General features: G+C 35.6%; 2 protein-coding genes across 7 annotated transcripts; one reads left to right on the top strand and one right to left on the bottom strand.

Annotated features, from left to right (window-relative positions):
- Positions 1–766: 766 nt before the first annotated feature.
- Positions 767–24219, bottom strand: Ufd4 (ubiquitin fusion-degradation 4-like). 6 transcript variants are annotated; one of them, XM_036361847.2, is made up of 13 exons: positions 24087–24219; positions 23842–24000; positions 22741–22812; positions 20703–20842; positions 18858–20607; positions 18047–18317; positions 16710–16928; positions 16218–16253; positions 7948–11475; positions 7497–7762; positions 5091–6281; positions 3995–5010; positions 767–3040 (listed from the first exon to the last, which is right to left on the bottom strand). In XM_036361847.2, the coding sequence occupies exons 4-13, from the start codon at positions 20840–20842 to the stop codon at positions 2758–2760; spliced, it is 8700 nt and encodes a 2899-aa protein (XP_036217740.1). In that variant the 5' UTR covers positions 22741–22812; positions 23842–24000; positions 24087–24219; the 3' UTR covers positions 767–2757. The 6 variants fall into 6 exon arrangements, with proteins under 6 accessions (XP_036217740.1, XP_069962915.1, XP_036217742.1 ...); XM_070106814.1 differs by having other exon boundaries at positions 23842–24215; XM_036361849.2 differs by having other exon boundaries at positions 7509–7762; positions 23842–24214.
- A 441-nt stretch (positions 24220–24660) lies between these two features.
- On the top strand, positions 24661–26402 carry LOC106617012 (uncharacterized). Its single transcript, XM_014233971.3, has one exon. The coding sequence runs from the start codon at positions 25067–25069 to the stop codon at positions 26009–26011; it is 945 nt and encodes a 314-aa protein (XP_014089446.1). The 5' UTR covers positions 24661–25066; the 3' UTR covers positions 26012–26402.
- Positions 26403–26721: the final 319 nt, after the last annotated feature.

The following is a 26721-nucleotide window of genomic DNA, read 5'->3' as shown; positions in this document are numbered from 1 at the left end:
ATTTTTGGCAGACCTTTAAAAAAAATCGCAAGTTTTGGTGAAAATTTCTCGACCTTTTTTTTTGTTTTAAATAACTGTAATTGAAAGAAGATAATTGTAATTGAATTCAAGACCTTGTAAAGGACATCTTGAAGACCTGTGTAAAATTCCATTAAGATCGGTTGAGTAGTTCGCGAGAAATCTTGACAATCGTCTTTGAAAACGCATTTTCGAGAAAAAACGCGTTTAAAGTTTTAAGTGAGTTGAAGAATTTGACTTGAAAATTTAGGACAATATTCTAGACATGTTATAGAATTAAATAAGACAATAAAAAAAGTTTTGTTTTTAAGCTGTGAAACACATGTAACCCTTTAACCAGGCCAGCAGGTTCCGATTAATATTAAAAGAAGCGATAGCCGATAACAGGCATTCGTACTAGCATTGTTGAATGCACCTTCCACGACAATGAATGCCGTAATTTGTCGTTTGATGAGATCGTCGCAAATCCTTTCCATACTTTTTAGTAGGGGTATATTAGACTGATCAGTTTGTAAGATGTTGGCAAGGAATAGATTTCCTTTTCCTGCTTTGGTATGATGATAACTTTGGCCTCCTGCCAACTACTTGGCATCATTTTCATTGCTAAAATTTTTAATCAATAAATTTGCAGCACTTATTACCAACTTAGCAACTGCTATAAATCAAATCTTAATAAAAAAAAATTGTTTTTCTCCCCTAACTGTTACCCACCATATACTACAACTAAAATAACAAACGCTTTGTTACATATTTTTTACTACCGATAAGATTTTATTTGCTTTAAGAGAGTAACTTCTAAAATTAGTCAGAAAAAATGTCTAATAACATTGTGTGTGTAATCAATTATTAATTATTTTAAGCATAGCTTACTCTTTTGCTGTGGTTGATTACTGCTGCGGCAGACATATACTTTTATTCATAGCAACTGAACTGCTCACATTTTTCACTTACAAAAAATATGATTTTCAATAAGCACTGTGTGTATTTATGTAGGTGTAAATATTATACAAACATACATCATTACCTGCTATGGTATTTCCCCACTTAATACATGGCATTACATGTTCGCCCCTTTTCGATTGCTATATCCTTTGACTTATTTATGTTGCTATTTTATTATTATTTTTATAATTTTTGCTTAGTTTTGTGTAAATTGTATATTGAAACACTCGCATACAACTGATTACTTGCGCTCATTTATCTTTCGCTCTCGCTCGCTCGCTCGATTTGTGGTGCACTCTTTACCGATAAAAAAAAGCTCTCTAGTTGTCGCGTTTTTTGTTTTTGCTATTTTATTTTTTACTTTTAGCATATGTATATATGTATGTTTGTTATAAATAGTATGCACGAGTATATGGTATAGGGATTTGGTGGTTATCAAGTTGTGGGTACACTTCAGTAATGATATTTTTTGTTTTTGTTCTTTTTTTTTATTTCAGTACTAGTTTTTCAATTGTTCATTTACATAAACTTGAAAATCATCAAGCAGCGAAATGCTTTTAAAAAATTGTAGCTCGTTTTTAATTGCTTCAAACTTTAATTAAAAAACATGTACAGACATGTTTGCGGCACAAATTAATTCACATTCTTTTTACACAAATATTCTTCGTCACGACAGCAATAAAATTGGCTCTGCCAACTGATTTCTGGACAAGTGTGTCAAAAGTAGGCACCGTTGTTGTTATAGCTGCTGTTATTTTTATACTAAATAATGTTATTACTCAAAAACGAAATGTTCCAATTTATGAAAACAAAAAAAGAAAAAGTTGGCTTTATCCTATCAAGTCCTTGGCTGCGCTTTACTAGTCTTCCGATTTTCGATTTACGAATTTTACTTACAATATTTGTTGTTTTTGCAAATGTTAGCAATTCATTTAATATTTGTGTTATTGTGATCTTTTGCTTTTAATATAACACCATCATATAATTGTGTGAATATTGAAATATTGTATTGTTGTTGCTTTTCTATATATGTTTGAATGAATATTGTATATACGCGTAAGTAAGGTTGTCATCAACAGGTTAATTAATTTTTGATGAAAAAAAACATATATATATATATACATATTATAAGCTAGTAGATATCTGAAAATTTAATTTGCTATTTGCCGCGCATTTTTCTGTTTTTTGTGTTTTTTTTTGCCATTTCACTCTACTATTTAACTATTTGTGTAATAATGTTGCAGCAGCTAGCTAGGAATTAGTTGAAGCGCCTCTAGCAGTTTCATATTCAGCCAAAGTTTTGCTTTTTTGCTTTTAGTTGGTGCACTACTTAGTTCTTTCTTTTACATAGTTTTAGGTTTTTCTTCTTTTATTACATACACACACAGTTTTAATTGGTTTAGTTGTTGTTTCTGCCTAACTGTTTTACACATTGCCACTTGGGTACAAAACAAGAATGTTCATGTCGTTTCGTTGACTTTTTCTTTCATGTGCTATTTTAAGAAAATTTCTGTTTTTTTAAATATATAGCGTATATATGTAAGTTACACTTCCTAAATTTATACATCAAAAAAAATAATAATTATAATTATAATAATAATAGTAGTAATAAACTCAGCAGAGAAAAAAGATAAAAGATAAAACAATTTCATCACCATCAACTGAAAATTGTTCTCGTAGAAACGCCTAACAATGTTAACGCCCAATTTGAAATTTCGGCAAATGCTTAAGATTAATATGTATAGAGACGTATGTAAGTAAATTATTTAAACACATATTGTATGTTTTGTATGTATATTAATTCAAATGGAATCCTTTCTCTTTTGTTGCAGTCAGTAAACGTTCTTTCATTATTTCCTCGGTTTGATAATCGGGCAGCTTGAGGTAATGCACGCAGGTGTTAACCGATGGGTAGCTACCATCGCCGGCATCTACTTTACGTACGACAGTTAAACGTGGATGCAAGTTAGCTAGACCGCCTGGTGGTAGACTACTGCAGCCGGTGGTGAATTGTAGGAACGCCTTACGCTCGGGTCCTGTCATACTCATTAGTACGTTGACAAAACGCAAGAAGCCAGGGCTGCAAAGGAAAAATACGTTTTAATTGCATATTAGTATATATGTATAAAAGAAATTATATTTACATTACAAGCAAATATGTATGAGAAAATAAATATAAGTGTCATCGAAGATATTTGCAAACTTTTCAGTTTTCTGTCGTCACGTGGACCAGAGTACGTATCTATCTAGGATTATCTCAATCCTAATATCTACTTGATTATTAATTCACTCTGCAAAAACAAGCTTAGTCCTAGTTAATAAACGAAGACTTTTGTTGCCAATTATCGGGAAATTTTCTTTTAATGTTGCACATTGCATTTACACGAACGACACGAGTCCGGCAACTCAATTCGGAGCGTTCTCTAGATTCACTTTATTTCAAACAAACCCGACGTCACTTGCTAGTTAAGATTAACGTTAGAAATACATTACGCAACTTATGTTTCTAAGATAATCGGCTAATTGTAGGGCAGCTTTATGCAATAGTGATCCGATCTGAACAATTTGTTCAGAGATTGTAGAGTTGCCGTGATTAATAATCTATGCAAAATTTCGTGAGAATATCTTGTCAAATAAAAAAGTTTTCCATACAAGGGCTTGATTTTGATCGTTCCGTTTACGTGGCAGCTATATATGGTACTATAGTCGTCCGATACCAGCGGTACCGACAAATGAGCAGCTGATTGAAAAAAGGAACATGTGCAACATTTCAGGTCGCTATCTCAAAAACTGGAGACAAGTTCCGATATATACAGACATACAGTTAGATGGACATATTTAAATCGACTGTTCGTCACGCTCCGTCTCCGACGTTTACTTCTATAGCTAGAAATTAGAAATGCTTGTCGTCGATAAAGAGCAATAACGAGCTTATACTCTCTGAAAAGTACTTTTACAAGCTACCTACCCTAGAACACTAAAAGCCGATAATAGCTAATATATCTTTCGAATTCTGGAGTGTTTTAGCACTTACCTATCTTTGGAGTAACCAAGTTTCGGCTCTGTGTAGCTGATGAGATCTTCACGTGTCCATTCCGGATGTTGCTCACCGCAAATCATCATACGCGCCTCTGGCGGACTGAATGCGGCCAACTTTTTCAGTGGGAACACCTCACAGAAACCACGATGAAATGCTTCCAATTGTTTGGCAATGCCGTCTTGCAAAACATAATTTATCAACAGATCGCAATATTCTTCCAAATTATTAAGCGTAACATCAATGTTAGCGCCATTTGGTAACAGTTCAGAATACGAATAACCGTAAACAGAAGAACTGGGTAAATAGGTAAATGTCAAGGCTAAATCCTCCAAATCGATTTCTTCATTTCGTTTAGTACGTAATTTTAGTGCGGCTAAATACTCACGTCTCTGTTCGGGCGTGAGTAAGGCGTCACTTTCAACAGCCTGTTTACGTGTAACCAATTCCTGCAATTCCCTTATAAACTCATAACGGATCGGATCGATTTCGGCAAGATTTTCATACGCCAAAATACCATCATACCAACTGGTAGGGATGGCGCTGTTATATTCTGTGTTGGTATTACCACCGACACCACTTAATAGTTTCGAGCAAGTTTCGGCCAATTCGGAATCCTCAGATACTACGGATGAGGTCATCGGATCTTCGGAGACAGGATTCGATTGAATTTGATGTACACCACGAGATAGCACTTTATTGTGACATAATAATTTTAGGAACGAATTCGAAAGTGGTAAATCCACTAAACGCATATCTTGCAACACTTTAGCCAAAAATACACCAAGGAACCAAAAGTATTTCGATACACGATCGCAAATTTCCGAATTTTGCGGTAATGGCGCTGGAAAAAGGCCGTGCTCGCGACGATTTACATAATAGCCAACTGGTTTAATATCATCGTTGGCTATTAGATGTTCAGTTTGATCGCTTTGAGCTTTGTCGGGTAACTCCAGATCAGCGTCATCGCACAGCCACATGCAGAGATCAGTGCGCTGTAGTTCGGCTGCGACCTGAAAAAAAAATTATTTTTTTCGTTTATGGTATTAATGCAAACCAAATATTTAGTGCATTTGTGTCAGGTTAAACTTACCAATGCAAAAAACTCTAATGTAGGTCCCAGACCAGTACCCTGTTCGCCCACAAATTCCACCTCGAGCACTGACTTGCGATTGCAGTGCACCTTCATCACCTGCATGGCCCACTCGAGCAGATTCTCATTGCGTGGCACCTTAACGCGTTCATGCTTCAAACGGCCGACACGGAACTCGTGCTGATCATCACGTCGTGGACTGAGTCCGGGCATGCGTTGACGCTCCAAGGTGACATCACGTTGCGATTGTAGACAAACAATACTACGTGAAGCGCCAAATGCAGTGAAATTGAAGTATAGCTGGCGTGTTTCGAATGGAAACAGGAACGGACAAGCCTGATTGAGATCTTCACACCAATTGGGCAAAGAATTGCTTGCCAACACCAAGGGGTCCTGTATCTGTTGTTGTAGTTTGTTGGTGATTTTCTTACTCATAAAAAGTTCGTGTGGCAGATTACCGCCAGCTGTATTTGTATTTGCGTCAACGCTAACGGTTGTTGTATTTACTACTTCTGTAACGCTATCCTTTTGATTGAGCGCATTCAATTGGCTGAGCAATTGCAAAACATCATCAACTGAGCAGGTGACATTCTCAGATGTTGTGAATTCGCCGCGTATTGGCGAATTTGGTGAGAGCGTAGATGCACCGCTCTTTGACGATACCACTGGTGTATTTGGACCATCATCACATTCCATAACAGTGCCACTGATGCCACCGCTAATGCACTCTTGTGGCGTCACCTCGCGATAGACAATTGTGTACGTTGGTTCCCAGGCTTTGCGGAACTTATCTGTCTTGTTCAATTGTGAAACTTGCAAAAGCTCCTGCACGGCGCGGAATATCGTCCACTCGCTATTACTCAATTCGATTTCGACATCTGGTACCCCACCTATGCTGGGTCCACGCAGAACCAACGATAGTACTGGCTGTGGTAGCGGTACATGCTCATCTTGACGCAACGATTCAGCACTTGTACCTGGTACTGGTACATCCAAGTCTGATGTTTGATTGACATTAGTACGTCCAGGGCGGGGATCGAAGGCTGGTATCAGTGCGGAGAACTGACGCTTTAGCACAAATTCATCATCCCATGATTTGCGCTTGCTCACGCCGGCTAAACGATTTTCCAAGGTCTCGTCGTCCATGAAGGTCAGCAGATTGCGGGAAACCATCACCTGCAGCAATGTGTTCTAAACGGTGAAATAAATGTGGAAAGAAAGGCTTATGTAATTCACAATTCTGTTACAAAATGTTAACATTAAAACACACAAAGCTTTATAAAAGACTAAAAGACATTCTGTAATAAACGGGATTGACAATTATTATTTTAAAATATGTATGTATTTTTATACACTCGCAACCTGTTGCTACAGAGTATAATAGTCTTATTCACTTAACGGTTGCTTGTATCACCTAAAACTAATCGAGTTAGATATAGGGTTATATATATATAAATGATCAGGATGAAGAGACGAGTTGAAATCCGCAATAAGATACAAGACTGTTATTTGGTACACAGGATCACATTAGGGAGGGGCATCTGCATATCTCCTAAACCGCTAAAGCTATAATAACCAAATTCACTGGGAGTAAATGCTTTTGGCACCTCTATTGACGGTGTGAAAATGGGGGTGACAACCCCACCCACTCCCCATATAACAGTACTGTTATATCGGGGTAAAACTTTGCGTGAATAATACGTTTAAAGTATGCCCCCTTGTGACCAAAAATTATCTAAATTGAACCTCAACTGTTCAAGCCCCTAGGTACTGAATATGTCGACCCCGGTGCCTATAGTTGACTTTTTACCGAAAATATCGGTCAACATAGAACAAGGCGGCAAGATCCCCAAAGAAATCTAAAACGGGTGTACTATTTGACTTTGCAAGAGTATAAAATGTTCGGTTACATCCGAACTTAGCACTTCCTTACTTGTTTAATTATTGTGTTGTTTTTTCGAACGTTTTCGCGTATTTTGATACTGGTGGTATTGAAACAAGAGAAAAACGTTAACTTCTTTTATAGCATAAGAAGGTATAAAAAATTGTATTGGTATTGTCAAATAAAAAAGTTTTCCATGCAATAACTTGAGCCAGTTTATATGGCAGCTATATGCTATAGTGGATCGATATCGGCGGTTCCGACAAATGAGTAGCTCCTTGGAGAAAAAAATACGTTGCAAGAAATTTTTTTTAAAATATATAGATCAAAGAGACAACTAATAAAAACACTACAATTTCATATTTACATACAATTTAAACAATTTGAAATTTACACACGCTTGTCGCGATTGTCTCATTCAGTTGACATGGGTATATAAAAGTAAAAAGACACATACAGACAGGAAAAGGACATAAATAAAAAAAAAAAAGTAAAAAAGTGCATTAAGATTGCAACAGAATTACCAATCGACTTACTCCAACTTCTTCATATTCGTCTTCGTTCTCTTCATCATCATTGTCTTCGTCCATTTCATCGTCATCGTCCATATCGCCGAGTAGAGCTGGTGCACGACAACTCTCCAAGAAATCTTCTAGTGAAACTTGTTCGCTATCACTCGAAGTCGACGTGAGACTCATCGTTAGTGCCGGATTTATAGATGTTTGAACTTGTTGACCTGCAGAGGAGTTGCCATTACCAACGGTGCCAGTATTTGAACCACCACTGTTGCCTGTTGTTCATATATAAAAATTGATTAATTAAAAAAAAATTAATTGATTAATAAAAAAAAAATTAATTAATTAATTTAAAAAAATAATAATAATGCAAAAATAAAAATAAATTATTATATGTACAAAATTAAATACCGCTATCAATATAAAGAGTAATATATTGAACCGTAAACGACATACATACCGGCATTATTTGACGACAGACTTGGATAACTTTGGGCGGTGCTCAATAGACCCGAGTGGAAATTGCTGGATAATGCTAATTTCACGAGGCTCGTTACCGAATTCGGTCCACGTGGGAAGAAAGAGCTGGTGCCAACACTCTGATTATTGCGCTCATTCGAATTTGAATTGGAGCTGATCATTTGGTTGTTCTGCAGATTTGTTGTGCCTTGCGAGGTGCGACGTCGTGCCATAGCGGCAAAAGTCTCCAAAAGTCCAGTATGACTGGTCACTTCAGATTGTGAGGTGGTCTCCGAAACAGATGTCGTAGTTAGATTAGGAACACTAACACTCATTTGATTCGACACGGAGACATTAACATTATCGGCGGAACCGCCCAATTGTTGTGTGTTGTCGACAGGTTGTAAATCACCTGCATGCTGTTGGTCTACTTCAACAGGCGGTGGTGGTTGTAACTGTTGTACTTGTTGCTCGTTAACACTGGTCGATCTATTGGTGGTCAATGTAGTACTGGGTATGCCGGAGAAGTTTTTATATTCAGCCATTTCAATATTACTACGTTTCTCTGCGTCGACCTTCAGAGTGGGCGTGCGTACAGATTTCTCGGCCGCGGTAGCGCTGCAATCGACCACCACCGAAGCGCCCGAAGTATCTGTGGAGAGCTGATCGGTGCTGCTCTCAGGCTTACCGGTGACATTTGAAAACTTAACGGCTGATGTCATTAAATTTGCCGCCGAAAGTGAAAGTATATCCGAAGAGAGGATGTTATTGGTGTTGTTGCGTATCATGTCTACACCATCGCGCATTTTATCGATCATCTCCAAGGCCTCCGATGAGAACTGTGACACACGCTGGCCAGCTGATGTATTCGCGCGTAGATTAACTAAAAGTCCTTTGCCCATGCTGCCGCTGGCGCTTGCCGAATTATTGGCATTCATCTTATTATTGGCCTCAATATTTGATTTCGGTTCATCGCTACTTTGTTGCAACGATACGCTACGCAGTAACGGACCGGTAGTGATTGACGGCGTTGCTGATGTGCTTGAAACGGCACTCGGTGCCTGAGTGCCAACCACGCCGGCATTGCCAAAAATAGCGGCCAGTGCATTGCGGCTACTACTGCCACCAGTGCCACCATAACCAGTTGAGGAACTCACTGTGCTGCCACTGACATTGGACGAATTCGCCTCAGTCAATACCAAATTTTCGGTTATTGTAGCCAAATCAGAGACAACATTCGCATTAATAGCCTGCATCGAGTTGTTAATGGCTGAAAGATCGGCAATATTTTCACGTTCACGCAATAAGGTAACACCGCTGCCACCAGTTGTTGCCGAACTACCCATACCGCTGCTGTCGCCATCATCACCACTATTGCCAGCTGTGGAATTAAGCATTTGTGTCTTGGCCGAACTAAAGACACTCTCCGTGATAGCCTCAACAGCTTGCTTCCAAGCCAAGTTATCAGCGGATGCTGCCTGATCAGAAGGCACTTCCGTATTACGATTGATTTCAGTTGCCTCAGGTAGTGATGGCGTCGAGCTGGACTTGCGTGACGTAAGCGTGCCGGCCTTTTCGAATTTCTTGCCACCTGCTGCGCCTGCTGTTTGGCCGGCTGCTGTAACGGCAGTCATCGGTGCAATTGATGTGCCACCCTCGAACATGGATAAATTGTCGCAGTTTGCCAATTTCAAATCATATTTGCCCTCGGCACCCATACGATACGAATTACGTCCGCCATGATCCCACTTTACATCGATCCAACCATTGTGTATCTCGCCAGTAACGGTGCCCTCACAGCAACCATCCTGATCATCCCAATGCCAGTCAACGCCGCGCACTACACGTGCGCCCGTTGTTATATGCTTGAGTTGTGCGCGTATTTGACGACGTTCCTTGCGTATTTTAGCCTCTGCTTCCTTGGCGCCTTTACCAATATCATCGCAGATGCTCACCACACGTCCATAAATCTCGAAACCGCTAAGACTGAGATAATGTGTCTGACCCGAGGCATTGCGTCCATTCTGTTGTACGCGTATGTGGCGGAAACCGTGCATCTCATCGGGTGAACACACTATGGGCCACGTAGCAGTGCTGCCGGGCTCTACCAAACTCTTGTCATCCGTGTGGGTAACGAGCGTAGTCCAAGTAACACCATCCTTTGAACCTTGTAACATCCAATTTCGTAGTGCGGAACGTCCATAGCCACGTGCGTGACGCAAAGTGTAAGCATTTGGTATTATATAGACACCGAGGTCTATAGCGAACCAGGCTTTCTTATTGTCTTTTGTGTGACAGTTCACCGACACGCTATCACGCGAGAGTATGTCCTCCAACTTACCATATGGCAGTGTCTTACCTTCCGAGCTGGTCACCTGCACTAAGCCATACTGGGCGGGATTCACCCAATCACAGGTGCCACCATTTGAACCGATATAGTAAATAAGACCTTCTTCATCGAAATCGTAATGATGCTTAAAGACCATACCTTGACGATGTTCACGCAATTTCTTTAGATAATGGTACGTAGAACGATCCATGTCATACCATTGTTTAGCAACCATTTTCAGCAAATACTTAGCTAACTGACCGACTGTAGCTAAGGGTTCCATTTTCAAAGTACGACCGGTGCGATCGAAAAGCGTCGTCTCACAGGCAGCACGCTCCAAACGGAAACGCAAACGTTTAGTTAAAATCTGTAAACCATAACTGGCGCCAGGCGCATCATACATATAGATGGGCAATTTTTCGGTGCTCTCTAAAACGGCCACCAACTTTTGCACCAGAATGCTGGCTGTTGTATTGCGTACATCGCCGCTGGGCAGCTTGGCATCAAAGATGCATTGTTTGAAAATATTTATGCGCTGCTTTAGCATTTTATTGGTTTTGTTGCGTGACAAGCCATTATCCCAGTAATTCTTCGAGAGTACCGCTACCAAAGATTGCACGAGTCCAGACGAATGCATCTCATACGCACTAACTACACCATCTTCGTGCAACAGTTGTGCCAACTCATTCAGTGATGTGCGTAATTTCTCTTGCCAATTCGAGTGTGGCGACAAACGTTGCTCCTCCAATGCGACTTCGATTTGCTTTACAATGGAAGTGAGCTTGGCAACAGCACCGCGCGGCACAGCTTGTGCCGCCTTGAAGTATTTATTATAAAGTTCACGTGCTAAATTCTTTACTTGTGTCTTCTGCACTTCAGTTTTGGTTTTTATTTTCTTCTTCTTGCCGGTGGACCAACCGGATGCAAAATCGGGACCGAGTGTATGCTCGGCGGTAAAAGTGTGTTTGGTGCCACGATTACTCTCGAATATGAAACCGGGCAACTCATCCTGTAAAATGGTCACTTGATGACCTTCGGTGTTGTGTATTTGTAGTTGATTGGGTTTCTGTGATTGAAGCACCCAGTTTCCGACGACCAGACGCAAAACACTTACGGTCGGCAGTATGGGTTGCGAGGGTGTACCCGGCCGTACGGCGGAACGCGCACGCAACAATTTCTCGAGAAACTCACCACGATTTTCTGTAATGGTAATATGGATATATGTGCATAAGAAGTGTTTTGAAAAATCAAAAAATTAATGCTTTAATAAAGTGCTTCTTCTAATGCAGTTACTGCGAATTTTATTAATATTTTTCTCTATACTAATATTAAGGAACAGCGAACGAGCAAATTAGTGGTGCTAATTTATGGATTTTGATAAGACAAGTTGACAATTGACAATGTCGTGGTGTTAAATGTTAGGTTAGATTGGATTTAGGTAGGTGCTAACATATAAGGTTTCAACGAACGTTAAGTAGTTTAAAATATTTCTAGGCTTATTTTTTTTTTCAAAACAGTATAATAGACAACGCATGTTTTTGGTTTGGAAACTCAAATATTCAACTATAAACTATAAATGGAAAATGAGAATTAAAGGAAATATTATTTTATGGAAATTAAATGATAATTTTATCTCCAAAATACAAGATACGATATTTCTTTAAAAATGAATGAAGAGAAAATTTGTTTTAATCTTTCTATGTCAAAGAGAGCACATGATGAATAAATGTTATATTACATACATACATATATTTTTATATATACATACATATTACGATGTGAAAGCCGATACTCATCTGGGGACATGACTTGTTAACTCAAAACGTACAACTAGTATCCAAGCAATTTCTGTTTTAATTAGAATTTAAAACCGTTGACAAATTTTGAGGGCTCATCTAATCCAATCTAATTTTAATTTTTAACACTTCAATAAAATTCTGACACTCATTGACAATGCGTTGTTACAAACATGCTTGTTTTTTAACTTCTATTAGTCACGTAATAAAAATATTTTGATTTTGAACATGTGTAATGTTGAGTATTTAGTATTTTAGCGAGTTAGAAACGAAATAACGGCCAAAATAAGATTACAAGCAAATAAAATAAATATTTACGGTCATAAAAAAATCAATGAACATTTTTTTAGAAAACGTAACAAGAAAAGACGATAACTTCGGCTGCACGAAGGAAATAATACTCTTCACAGGTACATTTCTTATAGCATAAAAGTATATAAAAAGATCTTCATCTTGAGTTTTAACGTTTAGTTTGTATGGCCGCTATATGATATAGTGGTCCGATCTACCACAAACAATTTGTTCAGAAATTGTACTGTTGCTTTGGACAAACATTTATGCCAAGTTTCTTGAAGATATCCTGTCAAATAAAAAATTTTGTCAAACAAGAATTAGGTTTTGATCGGTCTGTTTGTATGGCAGCTATATGTTATAGTGGTCTGATATCGGCGGTTCCGATGTAATGAACTTTGATAGTTAATTTAGTTAAAGTACATTAAAACAAAAAGTTGTAACCGGTTCATCCATCTACCGTGTGGCACTTATTTGTCCCCCAATTACTCTTTTGTTCTATCATATCAAGAAAAAACCACATGATTCATGCAGTTTATATTCAAAAATCACTTTTCGGAGATGTTCTATTTTTCAAATTGGATGATGTGCCTCGAAAACCTTTTTTAGACACCAATGAATTCATTATTCGTACAGAAATAAAAATTTCAACACTTTTTTAAAAATCCACCAAAATTTTTTTTAATTGTCAAAAGTGAATTTTGAGCGAAGTATGAAAATTCTAATATTTGAGAGCTACTGGTTACGTGGACCCGACTGTCGTAGAAAGGAACATGAAGAAGCACATTCCGGCCAGGTTCTTACCAAAAAGAATGTGGAGTAGAGGCTACAAACAGATGCTTGTCAATGAAACACAAACAATGCTCAACTATTGATTCCTCTATTGCACTTGTATATGAAAAGAATACTGTTTTTGTGTTCGTTTGTTATTGGAATCTTTGGTAAGCTTTAGTAAGCGTTTTCAAGTGATTTTCTTGTAACACAGGGAATTTCATGTTCTTGGATTTTGTAATGCAAGTAAAATTAAAAGCTAGGTGAGCAAAGGTGTTAACTTCAATTTCTTTCGAGGAAATTTTTCAGAAATATTATATCATTCTAGGTTAGGTTAGTATGGTGGCTAATGAAACTCGCAGTTGGCAAAAATTCTTCTTAGTTATATCCTCCTGCGGGTGTCGACTGGGCAATGGGTGCCGCTACTGGCGATCTCGTTCTATTCTCTTATGGAGGACTACAAAAGCTACTGCTAAAGAGATTCCTGGCAGTAGGTATAAAACGCTAGGGGTAGCGATCCCGGCATTCCAAAACTCAACATGGAAGTCGAAGAAGGAATATTGTTTTAGAAACTTTATATTTTTTAACGCATGATAGACTGTCAATGTTTTTTTTTTGGAGGTTGTATTCCAAGTTAAGAGAGTAGAGCTGATAAATAATACAATTTTTGTTATAAAGTAATTATTAACTTTTAGTATATGTAAAATTCCCTTAACCATGATGTCCATATGTAGTTTTTGTGGATATATAATATTTATATTCGGTTTATCTAAAAACTTAATATTTTTTGTTTCTTCCGGTCGAAAGATACTTCGAATAACATTTCTGGTTCGTATATGTTGTATGTATGTTTTCTTTGTAAAATATAAATATCAAATGAGCTTAAGGTACAATAATTAATTCCTTTCAAAATATTTGTCACCGATTACTCGAGTTTTTTTGCATTTGATGCTCAACGGAAACAAATGTGCGAAACATACATATATGCATGTATGAGAAAAGGTGTCAAGTCCACACGCTTCGCTTATTTGAGTTGAAATTTATTGTCTCTAACGTATTTAAAAACGAAACCTGGCACATTTGCACTATAAGTTGCGGATACATTTATTTTTACGCATGTACATATAATATATATGCATTTCAAATTATTCTATTTATTTTTTGTGGTTTAGATTGGTGTTTGCTTTTTTGTATTTTTTTTAAACAAATATGATGATGCAAAGTCTTCTAGAGATTATTAATGTATATACCAGCTGATTAAAATTGACTCGGACTGATATTTTGTTTTCCTAGATTAGTGCAGTGGGATTACTGAACATTCCGAACTAGTCCTTTAAACTGCGTCCACAAACTGAATCGATAAAATTTTTTTCCTAGATTAGTACAATCGTTTTTTATATTCGTGTGTAGTTTGATCTCAAATTATTATGTAAATTAGTGTGTATTTGGTAGCTACGCGAAGTGTGTTTGGCGATTATTACTATGGAAAAAAACTGAACGAATTTGCTTAAAATTTTGTGTTGCAGAAGTGTTTTGGGGAGTCTACTTTATCAGTTTACTTTAACATTCAGTGAAGATCGTGAAGTTGTTGTTGTTGTTGTTGTAGCAACAGAATTCGTCTATCCACCTCTGTTAATGACGGTAACATCGAAAAGGTTAAAGACAGAGTAGTAAAAAATTGTCGTGTTGGCATCAGAGAGATCGCAGAGGATCTCAGCAACTCTTATGGATCGGCTCAACACATTTTGGTTAATGTTTTGGGTATGATGCTTGGGGTCCTCAGCTGCATTGTCAAGCATCGCTTTTACGAGCTCTACTCGACCTCTAGTATCTCCTCCTCCTATCAAAAGAACTGAATCGTTTGCAAAAACGAAGTGGGTTTATAAATATGGCGTCGAAACTTTCCAACAATGGCATTCCAAAAATGAGTCGAAAATGAAAAAATAAGCAAAATTCGCTGAAGGCACTAAATGGCAACCCAACCGAGGCTAATGCGGCTAGGGGTAGTCAGAACTTTCAAAAAAAAAAATCTATTTATATGCATTTTTTAAAGTATAATTACTTAGAAATATTCTCTAAAAATTTGAAGTAAATCCGAAATATGCTTTTCGAGTTATTCGATAATTGGCAAAGGGCGCTCTGGAACGTTCGGGAGCAGCAGCTGCAAGCGACGCATGAATTGATTGTAAAATTGCAAATCCATTTTTTCCAAAAGAATTTTTTTGAAAACGTGATCGAAGGATATTTTTAATTTCGATATTTTATAAACAATTAACTGTCGGTTTTTTCCCGAAAATCAATAGAAAAAATGTCCACTGTTAATTTAAAAAAAATAAGCTTCGATCAGACACTATATTTACTATTAATAAAACTAATTTTTTTGTCCGATTGATTTTAGATGAATCTGCAATTTTAAAGGATTAGTGATGGTCACGGCAGGAGCTACGTTTGGAATGGGATCAATACTGACAAAAAAAATTATTTAAAATTGCAATTTTTTCATGTCTCTGACTACGCCTAACCCTTTTTAACAAGGGCATGGAAAATCGGATTAAGTGTTGGTATGCTTGTATTGGTTGGTATGCTTGGTATGCTTGGTATGCTTGTATTGGCGCTAATAAAGTTTTTTATTTTTTTTGTCAGTCCGGGTCAAATTTGATGAGATGTAATAATGAAATAATAATACAAACATACATACATTTGCTAACCGGGGCATTGTTCGATTAATTAATTGTATTAAGTGTGAAATGAAATATATATAACTTTTTAACTAATTAATTAGTATTGTGATTAATGGACGCTACAAGTAAATGACACTTTATATAACTGCTTCGGTGTTTTATTAAAAAAACACACAAATCAATAGAAATTAGTTATAAATAAGTTACAAAATTTAATGCAAATTTTAAAGCGCATTAAATTTGGCAAAATAAATTTATGGACGCGCAATTAGATTATAACAAAAGCACAAATGCAACGAAACATCAAATTATTACAAAATTAAACAAAATAAACAGCAACGAAGCTAAACATGAAATGAGGAACGTAAACAAATGAAAAAAATTAAGGTATAAATTCTCTCACCTTCACTAGTAACAGAATCCATGCCACGACCCCTTCCTACGACGTAAAAACAGGTGTATTGTTTTTTTTTTTAATGAATTGAAAACAAATGATAATAGTATAGAGCCTAGTGTTATATAAGTTCAATATTCAGTTTGGCTAAAAGCTAAAGCCGTAAAAAAGTTAGAGCGAATTTTAACATTTTAGTTTTTCATTGGTCTGCCGTTTAAAAATTGTGAAAAAAAAATTAAGCAGTTGCTAGGGAACACTTAAATACTTTAAAACAATTATATTGTATATGGTATATTAGATAACAATTAGTCCCATGCAAGAGATTTGGATATTTACTAGTCACTTTTCTTTGTTTTGGATAAACTTTTCATTGTAACCGTGCACATTGAACGCATGTATTTCTTAAAACAAAAACAAAAATAATTTCTATGGTATTTTTAACGAGTAGGAATATGCATTCGTTCTAAACTTTAGTATATCTGGTTTACTATATTCAATTACCTGAACTGTCATTGCCATTTTCAGGACTGCCACTAGAATACATTGTAGCCAACTTGCCATCGAGTATAAAGCGGAACCAGCCATTCGAACCATTCGAAAGCTCTAATGCCGCTGAATCGGACCATACATACAAGCAATCGCGTCCACGACAAATACTCCACTCATGCCAGTGATAAGCTTTGCCTTGAAGAATTTCTTTAGCATCCTCCATAGCATCATCTGCGCAAAAAGAAAAAGCAATAAATTGTGTGAAATAAAATATTCACTAATTTCGATTCGATTTCGAAAAGTTTAGGACTCTATTTTAATAAAATTTTATTTCCTTAGCCGTATTCAGTTCGGATCACAAAAAGAGGGGAGGAAAGAAAAAATTACAAACAACTTTACATTTATAAGTTATATCAAAAATTTTCAAAATCTCTTTAAATTTTTAATTTAATTATACATTCAAATTAATCCCAATCTGGGTTGCGAAATTTAAAATTCAATAATTTTGGATTTAATATTAGATTTTCACTTTTTAATTCAAAGTTTCCCAAAATCGGGTTTAGAATTGAAATTTTCAATGAATACATCAGTACAGCTTGGATAATAATTAAATTTGTTTTTAATCAAACAAGTTAGAATTTTAATTCTGTTAATTCGTAGATGTTATTTTTTAAGTTTTTAATTTAACAACAAAAATTTTAACTTTATTTTTTTATCCCAAAAATCTTAGACTAAAAATTGAGAAAAAGTTTTTTAAATTAAATTAAGTTAAAATTGGAGTAACAAATAAAAAAATTTATTTTTCCAATTAAAAGCCTGAATGAAAAAGTATTAAAAAGGATAAATATGCAAGATTTACATATTTCTAACTGAATCCTAATAATTAAAAGCAATTAAATAAAAATAAAAGAAACAGAGCTAAACTATGTTAATATCTCTTAAAAATTATGTTTCATTTTCAAAAGATAACCAAAGGTGGTAGAACACGAAGTACGCAAACGAGAAAAAATGTAAATTCTAAAACAATTATTTTTCCTGTTTTTAATTATAAGCATGAGATTAAATTTTTTTTAAATAATTTATTTTCAATCTTTTAAATACAATATTTTTTTCATTCGGGTATTTGGAATTAAAATTTTTCAATCCGATATTTGGGATTAAAACCTTAAAAATATTTAATTAAGATTTTCGGTATTACATAAAAAAAATGCAATTCAAATGTTAATACATTATTTTTTTAATGCATTATTGGTAACCCTGACACCAATACCTATATACAATATTATAAATTTGTTTGAAACTATATTCAACTAAGTTGTATATTTATTTAGCAAACTATTCATATGTACCTGTAGCTGTAGTGGTTTGCTGCGTGGAACTGGTTATTCCACTGCTACTACTTTGATTTAGCTGATCTTCGACTGTCGTTGCTGTGATAGCGTTAGCTCCAACATGCACAGTTGTTGTAGTGGCATCATTGATTTCATTATCCGGCTCCATTAGAGCCTGCACTTTCGAAAATACGCCAAGACGTGCAAAATGATCCAAAAATTCGTCCTGTGTTTTACTCATCAGTTCTTCGATTATATTTAACACCACCAAATGGCCATCATCATCATCCTAAATGAAATGAGACAGTCAAAAAAAACCATAAATGAATATAATAAATGGAAAGTATATTAAGTTGAAGTCTTCTTTTTGAAATTAAATTTAACGTTCCTTCAAAAGTATTTAGGCATATCTTAAAAACGTTTAATATGTATTCGGAATTTTCGTATATAAAAACCAAGAATATGTTAACTTCAGCTACACCGAAGCTATACTACCCTTTAAAAGCGTAAGAAAGCGTCAGTTTGTATGACAGCTATATGCTATAGTATAGTATAGATATATTTTTCATACTAAACCCTGATTTAGATCGGTTAGCTATACGATATAGTGTTTTGATATCGGCGATTCCGAAAAATGAGAAGCTTCTTGGGGAGATAACGACGTTTGCAATATTTCATAGCAATATCTCGTATATACAGACGGACATTACCAAATCGACTTAGCTCGTCACTCTGATCATTTATATACGTTTCTTTCTGCGTGTCGTGGTAGTATGTAATTAATAAAGAAATTACAAGCACATATGAAAAAGGAAAAAAAGATACCAACCTCATTGTCCAACACGCTGGCCACCACTTCCACCAACAATGTGCCCAAATTTTGAGCGTTTGTGCTCGTAACAGCTATCGATTCTAGTTGCAATTGTGGTTCACAAAGACCTTTTAAAACACCAGATTGCGCATACTGCACCATTTTCTTAATAAGACCAAGACTGGCACGCCTAACGCTGGCCAACATTGTGCCCTGGAAAGTGCGACAGAAAACCGGCAAAAATAATTTCAAATAAATCGGTGCCATTTCTGGATCACCACGCGGTTCTAATGTGCCATTATCGTCAGTACCGTCCTTGTTGGCTGCCAAATTGCCGGCGGCCATCCATTCGCCGGGTGATTGCAATATGGCAGCCACCTCACGATGACCATCATCGGCGCGTTCACGTGCTTTATCTAGCGGTGTTTTACCATCTTCATCGCGCAAATCTGGATAGGCGCCATATTTTAATAGCACCTTCGCTATACTGGGTCGACCAAAACAAGCGGCATAATGTAAGGATGAGCTGCGCTGTCCCTTATTCACATCAGCGCCCTTTTCACACAAATACTCGACCATCTCAAGCGTGCCAAAGGCGGAGGCCCAATTCAATAAAGTCTGACCAACATCATCCATGCAGTTGACATCGATGCCACCCGATTCGATAGCTTCTTGCAGCGCTTCAGTATCTTTAGAACGTATGCAGTCGATCAATTGACGATGTGTACGCTCGGCACTCGAATCATTGCGACGTACACGTGCTGCCAGCTGTCCTTGAGCGCCACCGGCTGTGCCAACACGATTCAATGCTTGACGTCCCTCGAATAGTAATAGTAAAAGTAAATCGGCCAAACGCATACAATCTAACACACAGCGTTCATCACCCTTCAATGCACGTTCAATTGCATCTGGCAATTGGGAGCGTAATAAATCGTGTGTAATAGACGGCGAGCCACGACATAAGGTGGATAGTAAAGATATGGTTGTTGAAATCGATTGCGATGTTCTTGAGGAATCACTTGTTGCAGTTGGTTTGTTCTGCGTAGCTGTTGTTGTAGTAACGCTACTTATGTTGTCGTTATTGCCACCACTGCCAGTGCTGGTGGTCGAGGTTGAAGCGCCAGCAGTTGCAACTGGGCTGGCCGCGGTCGTGGTTGATGTATTATTGATAGGTCCCGCAGCATTGCCCAAGCGTTTCAACAGTTCTTCCACAAGTCCGTACTCAGCCAAAGGAGCTGGATCAACCCATTTACGCGTATAGCGATCAGCAACTGAAGCGAAACATTTAAGGGCACCATCCGCTACCATTGGATCCTCATGTTGCAAGAGTGTGCTTAAACTTTCGACGCAATTTTGAATGCATGGTGCATTCGGTTCGACTTTGGTGCAGAGACGTGACACCACCGCCATAGCGGAGTGCAATGTATCCTTATGTACTTGTGAACCACAATCACGTATAAAAGTGAGTACACAATTTAAGCCGCCACCATCAAAGACGGCACCCGCCTCACGGGTACAAATCAATTCCAATACCTTGATGCATTGTTCGGCTAGATCGCGAGAGGTGCGCGATGATAAATCGGCGACAACCAAACGATTGCAAATCGCTTTAATAGCACCATCGATAGCCACTATGCGGCGGGTGCATTCAGCTGACACGTCAAGATAATATGTAATAGCGCGTGCGGTAACCTCGAGAACATTTTCTGGTGCGAGGTCATCCAAAAAGATTTTACAAAGCGCTGGTAAGAATGTGCGTGGTGGACAACTATTGCAGTAGGGTAAAAAATTGAACACATTAATTTAATAGCAAATGGAAAAGAATGTAAAAGGATTTCCCAACATTTTTTAACGATAACATACCTTTCAAAGCACCGATCTACATTATCGGACATAAGCAGAAGCATACATAGTTGCTCTAAGGCTATCAATTGCATGTCGCGCTCATCCCCCTGACCCATGGATAGCCATTCTAAGAGTGTTTCAGGATCAACGTCCCCCATCTGCAATTGAATAGGTAAAAAAAATAATAATTTTGTATTGAAATTTTGAAGTTTTGATAAATTGAAGTTAGAAAATTTATTTATATAAACAATTCCTTTTTTGATTTTTGATAAAATTTGTATTTACTGCCACTAGAGTTGAAATTTTTATGCATACTATTTTGTGAAGTAATTCATAAGTAGTGGACTAAAAAAAATTCAAATTACAACAAAGTTATAAATACATATGTACATATAAATATTAAATATTATTAAAAAAAAAAGAGTAAAAATTGGCAATTTTTGTGTCACAAATCTAATAATGATTGATGTGTGGCATAAGAAAAGCAAAACAGTGTATAATAGGAATAATGTACAAAACTGTTTACAGCAATTGAAATGAAAATGATTTTAAATATTTCATTGATTTTAACTATACATGATAAATGAAGTACAATACAATTTAATAGAGTTAAGTCGGAGTTGTCTTTACCTCCGTTTTTGAACTCAATTAGGAACAAGAAAAAACGCTTACTGCGGTTTAACCGAAGCTAAAATACCCTTCACAAATATAAAAAAGGTTTCATTCAAGGACTTGAGTTTGGTCGGTCATTTTGTATGCCAGCTATATGCAATAGTTGTCTGATCTGAACAATTCGTTTGGAGATTATAACAATGTCTTGAATAATAACATCAGCCAAATTTAGTAAAGATACCTTTCCTAATTAAAAAGTTCCCGTGCAAGGATTTGAGGCCAGTTTATATGGCAGCTGTAATATACAGTGCTCCGGCATCTGCGATTACGACAAATGAGCAATTTCTTGGAGAGAAAAGGATTTGTGCAAAGTTTCAGAGCGATATCTCTAAAATTGAGGGACTAGTTCGGGTATATACAGACGAACAGACAGAAATTGTTAAATCGACACAGCTCGAAACTCTGTTCACTTATGTATGTACATATATACTTTATAGGGTCGCCGATTCCTTCTGGGTCCTACCAACATCGTGGCAAACTTAATACACCCTGTTCAGTAAAAAGTAATATTGTGTATATAAAAAAACAGCCACTTTCAACACATATGATATCAAGTAGTACAAATAGGTATTATATAATCTATATATGGGTTCACATATTTTTAAATTATTTAAGTTAAAGCCAAATCGTGGGGAGTTTTTAGTATACCATCCTACGATTTCACGGTTTAATTGGGCATATTTGGATTATTATTTGTCAACCTGAAACCCTTTTGTTATTGTGAATATAACGAAAATTGTGTAAAAAATAATATGCTTATTTAAAGCAAATATTAAAATAATTGATATAAATTAAATTTGCTTAAACTTGTGGTGAAGTGTGCATGAATAATATGTGCATAATATAAAAGAAAAATTAACTATAATTATATATATTCTTAATTTGGAGAATCTCCTCTATTCAACCATACCCATTTTAACCCCAAATCATAATTGCAGAGATTTTTAAAACTAAACTGCGTATAAAATATTGGCTTGTTTGAGATTAGAAAACAATTTAAATGTACATGTGTACATTTATGTACAAATTAAGGGTGTTTATACAAAATAAAATACATACATACATTAAAAAATAGCAATTATGATAGTAATACATCAATGAGTAGTTTTTTTGCAACGCACATTTATGTACACAAATATACAAAATACATGTGCATATACATATATACTTATGTACATATATGTGATTAGTAATCAATTATAAATTATTTTAATTGCTAAGCACTTTTCGAATACAAATCCATGAAAATCACAATTCTATTTAATACATGTAAGTAAGTAAGCTTTCATTTATTTAAACATTATGTCACAGGCCTGCGATCTAGACAAGTACATATAAATGTAATATATGTATTATTTTAAAAACCAAAAAATATTTTACATACCTTCGAATTTCTCGAAGTACAATTTCAGTTTTTGATGACTCGTTTTATCGATTATGTTTTACTGAGTTAAATCTGTAAAGAAACCATCATTCTTTTTTAGTTATAAAAATTTAAGTTGTGTATTATATTTAATATTACATGCATTACAATAGCATTACACACAAAGTGAAACGGTACCTTTCCGCCTTTCTGTCAAACGGTAAACTCTCGTATGCAAAAAATAATAACGATATTGTGGAAGAATTACAAATTTGTGCTTGTGTTTCATTAAATTAATTTCAATGAGGTTATTATCCCAAAAACGTATACATAGGGAAGACTCTCATCTTGATAAGGTACATATGTAAATTTGTAAAAACTTCTCGATGAGATGGGATTTTTTTCGATCATATTTATGCTCAGCAATCACCTCAGCACAACAAATTTTGATACACATGTGTATGTGTACATAAGTAAGAAATGATTTGCACACCTTTTCCAAAAGATGAACACACATGAGCTAATGACTCTTGAGAAAACACAAATAAAGACACGCGACGGACAAAGCATACAGTGAAAACGATGGCACAAATCTTGGAACAAAGGCGCACGTCTTTTTCATTAACTTTACTTAGCTGCCGTCGTTTAGCTACTTTTTTTTTTAATTTAGTCCAAACTCATTACATATTTCGTATGTACTCACTAATGCACATCAATAAAATTTGTAATTCATCGCATTCCGAATAATGAGAATAAATAGGAATATGTTTGCGTTAAAAAAACACTGAAGAAATCAATTTTAATATGAATGTCCAAGGGAATTAGATTTTAGCTCTTACCATTTTATGATTGGGCTGATGTGCGAAGGATTACCAAATAAAAGCTAGAAAATTGGTTCGATTGAAGGGCAAAATACAGGAGCACAACGTCGAAAATGCGAAACGAGAAGTGCAAATGGACGTTTTTATTATCGTTTCGTAAGATTTCCACTACTAACAATTTTTTATGATATATGTAACAAATTTTCTAATACCTTTAAATATTATTTATTATTAAGTACTTTAGAAATACACTATATAAGGTATAAAAATCATATATTAAATTGCAATCGCATTCACTCACCACTTATTAAACTACTCCGTCATTTTCGTTGTTTTCCGTTTCTGTGCTGCAAAATCCTCAGACGATCGGCGTTGCCAGATTAGAACTAAATTATTGACAGTTATCACCGTTTTTATACACACTCTTCTAATTTTTAATTGGCAACTCTTTTATGACAAACTGACAAAAAAAAATACCAAGTTGAGTTTCACAATAGGATTACGATTTACTTTTTGCTACCAAATTTTCCCCTGTATATTAATTACACTGCTTTGTACACAAAAAAAAAACAAACACGATTTTTATATAAGATATCGCAGAATATTTCGATTTATTTATATCTTCGTTTCACAATTTGAGATGAGTGAAAATTTCGCAGCAAAAAGACACACACAAACTGCTTCAACTTAATAAATGATGCCACATTCATGAAAAATTCTATAATAAATTAAAACAACAACGACAGTGGCAAACATTCCTCTATTCTCTTAAAAATTAAACAAAACATTACTAATTACTGCAATAACTTTAGATTTATATATTTTGACTATTGTCTTTTATCACCAAAGAGTATCCATAAATTTTTAATCTACTTGCCCCTAATATTTTCGAAAACATTTTGATCTTATGCTATAATTTAAGTGTTATGAAGGTTTTAATGCGACTTAGAAAAATTTAACCCTTTTATAACTCTTTAATTTGCATATCGCTCTTATTATAAATAATATAGTATTTAAGAACAAAACGGTATCCTTTGATCCTTTTATACATTTTTCTAGATCAATCCGGTGAATGTGTTTACGAGAATCCTCAATATCACTATATTTTAGGTGAACAAATATCTTACACTAAACACACCACGTATGATAGAGAAAAAATAAAGAAAGAAAGATTTGGCAAATCACCCACAACAGAAAGAAAATTTTGGTGTTAAAAATCAACATAACACCAATAATAAATATTAAACGAATTAACAAAATTACGCACCTATTTAAAGTTATTAATCTTTAAAAAGCAAAAAATAAAATTGGACAATAAGAACATGGTGAATAATCAAGTCAAATAAACAATAACAAATAAGACTTGAAGAGTGAGACGAAGAAAAAAGTTGTGGAAGTGAAAATATAAAATTTTTGGCAAAAATTTTGTTAGGAACCGTAATTTTCGTCGAAAATTTTCAAACGATATAGGTCAATGTAAAGCCAAGGAATTCAAAATAAATTGTGCAAATAACTGTTTGTACAGTATGAAAGAAAGCTTCAAAATGACGGAAGAAATTTCAAGCGAACTCCATAAATTGGAAATCACTTCAACGGATCCAGCCCACTTAGGAGCAATTAATCTTATTGATACTGCACAATTACCATTAAATTTGAATCCTTTTTATGAAGGTGATTCGAATTCGACCGACTTAAAAATTGAAGATGGAAAGATTGTTTCGAGTTCAACCCAAATGCAAAGATATAATCAAGGTTGTCGACGTTGCAGATTGCGTCGTCGTTCCGAGAGTAGTGCTGATGCATACAAATCCGCAACAACGGTTCTGTCTACAGATACTTCTGATGTTTCCTGTGGAACACACACTATATTAGGAGTTCAAAGACAATCTTTAAAGCATCGACGTAGTATATTGCGACCGCCAGTGCTGCGTAAACTGCAAAATTTACAGAAGCTTCTGCACACATTGCCTAAAGTTGATAACGAACAAACCTCTACAGCTGCAATGGGAAACGTTCTGAATTCGTCAGTAAATAAGAATTTGGTATCACCAGGATCGAGTAGAGGAATATGCGATTTTCGTGATTTAATTCATGAATGTGAAAATTTATTAAATTTAGAAAATGATGTAAAAGGGCGATTTGGTTTAGTAAGTCCAGATCAACGTACTTCAAAAAATTTTACAACAATGCAGTCATCTATGCTTTCACGAAGTCTATTTAGTAACAAAGAGAGAAATAGTTTTGCACATACCGGTGCTCAAGCTTGTTCGCCAGAAAGAAATATTGGAAGTAATACCCGTTCCAATACAAGCACGTCATGCTCACAACAAGCAGGAAACGGTGCCGCCGGAATATCAAATAGCAGTGGCACCAGCGACGATGTAACGATCGATGAACTTGCCAGCTATTTTGAAACATTTGTGCACATACCGAAGAAAATGTCAACAATGGCTGAAATGATGTATATATGAAGTGGTTGTACAATTTGGCGAAGGCATATGGTTTTCATGCAGTTTTTAATATTTGGATATTTGGCGTCACTTCTGGGCATCAGCGTTTGCAAACGAACAAATAAAAATGAAAATTGCTGTAGCAACAATCAGCTAAACCAAGATTTTATCAAAGTATTCAAGCTGTGTAGACAGCTTTGTTGTGAAACGATCATACAATTTATTCTCCTATCTTTATGTTTTTTCTTATAATGGCTATAAAATATGATATATGATTATGTATTTGAATTTATAAGGTATATATGAATGGATTTTGCTTTATATTATTCGTAGCTATAATATATGTAGCTTATAATAAATTATACTAAGCAGTGCGATGAGCCTGTCTTTAGATAGTTTAATAAGTTTTAAATTGAAATTGTGTTTTCTTCCCAAACTTGTCAATGCGTAAATTTTCCGAAGTTACAAAAAAATTGAGGCATGTCAAAAAATTAAATTCCCTTCTTATATATTTGCTACTTTATTAGAAGTGATTTTCAAAAATTATCTGACGATTCCTAGTTTGATGGAAAGATTGACGATTGTGTATCACAAATGTCCTTAAATGCATCCTTACCATGATTCAATTATTAAGGTGCTTCCTCTTTCGAAAGAAGTCTTAGTATCCATAAACTTTGTTTTTCTTATGAATTTTCTGTTTACAATATAATGATTTTGTGTGATTTACAATC

Source organism: Bactrocera oleae, chromosome 3 (genome assembly GCF_042242935.1).
Source record: "Bactrocera oleae isolate idBacOlea1 chromosome 3, idBacOlea1, whole genome shotgun sequence".
Taxonomy (NCBI): domain Eukaryota; kingdom Metazoa; phylum Arthropoda; class Insecta; order Diptera; family Tephritidae; genus Bactrocera; species Bactrocera oleae.
This window is presented reverse-complemented; position numbering and strand designations above follow the sequence as displayed.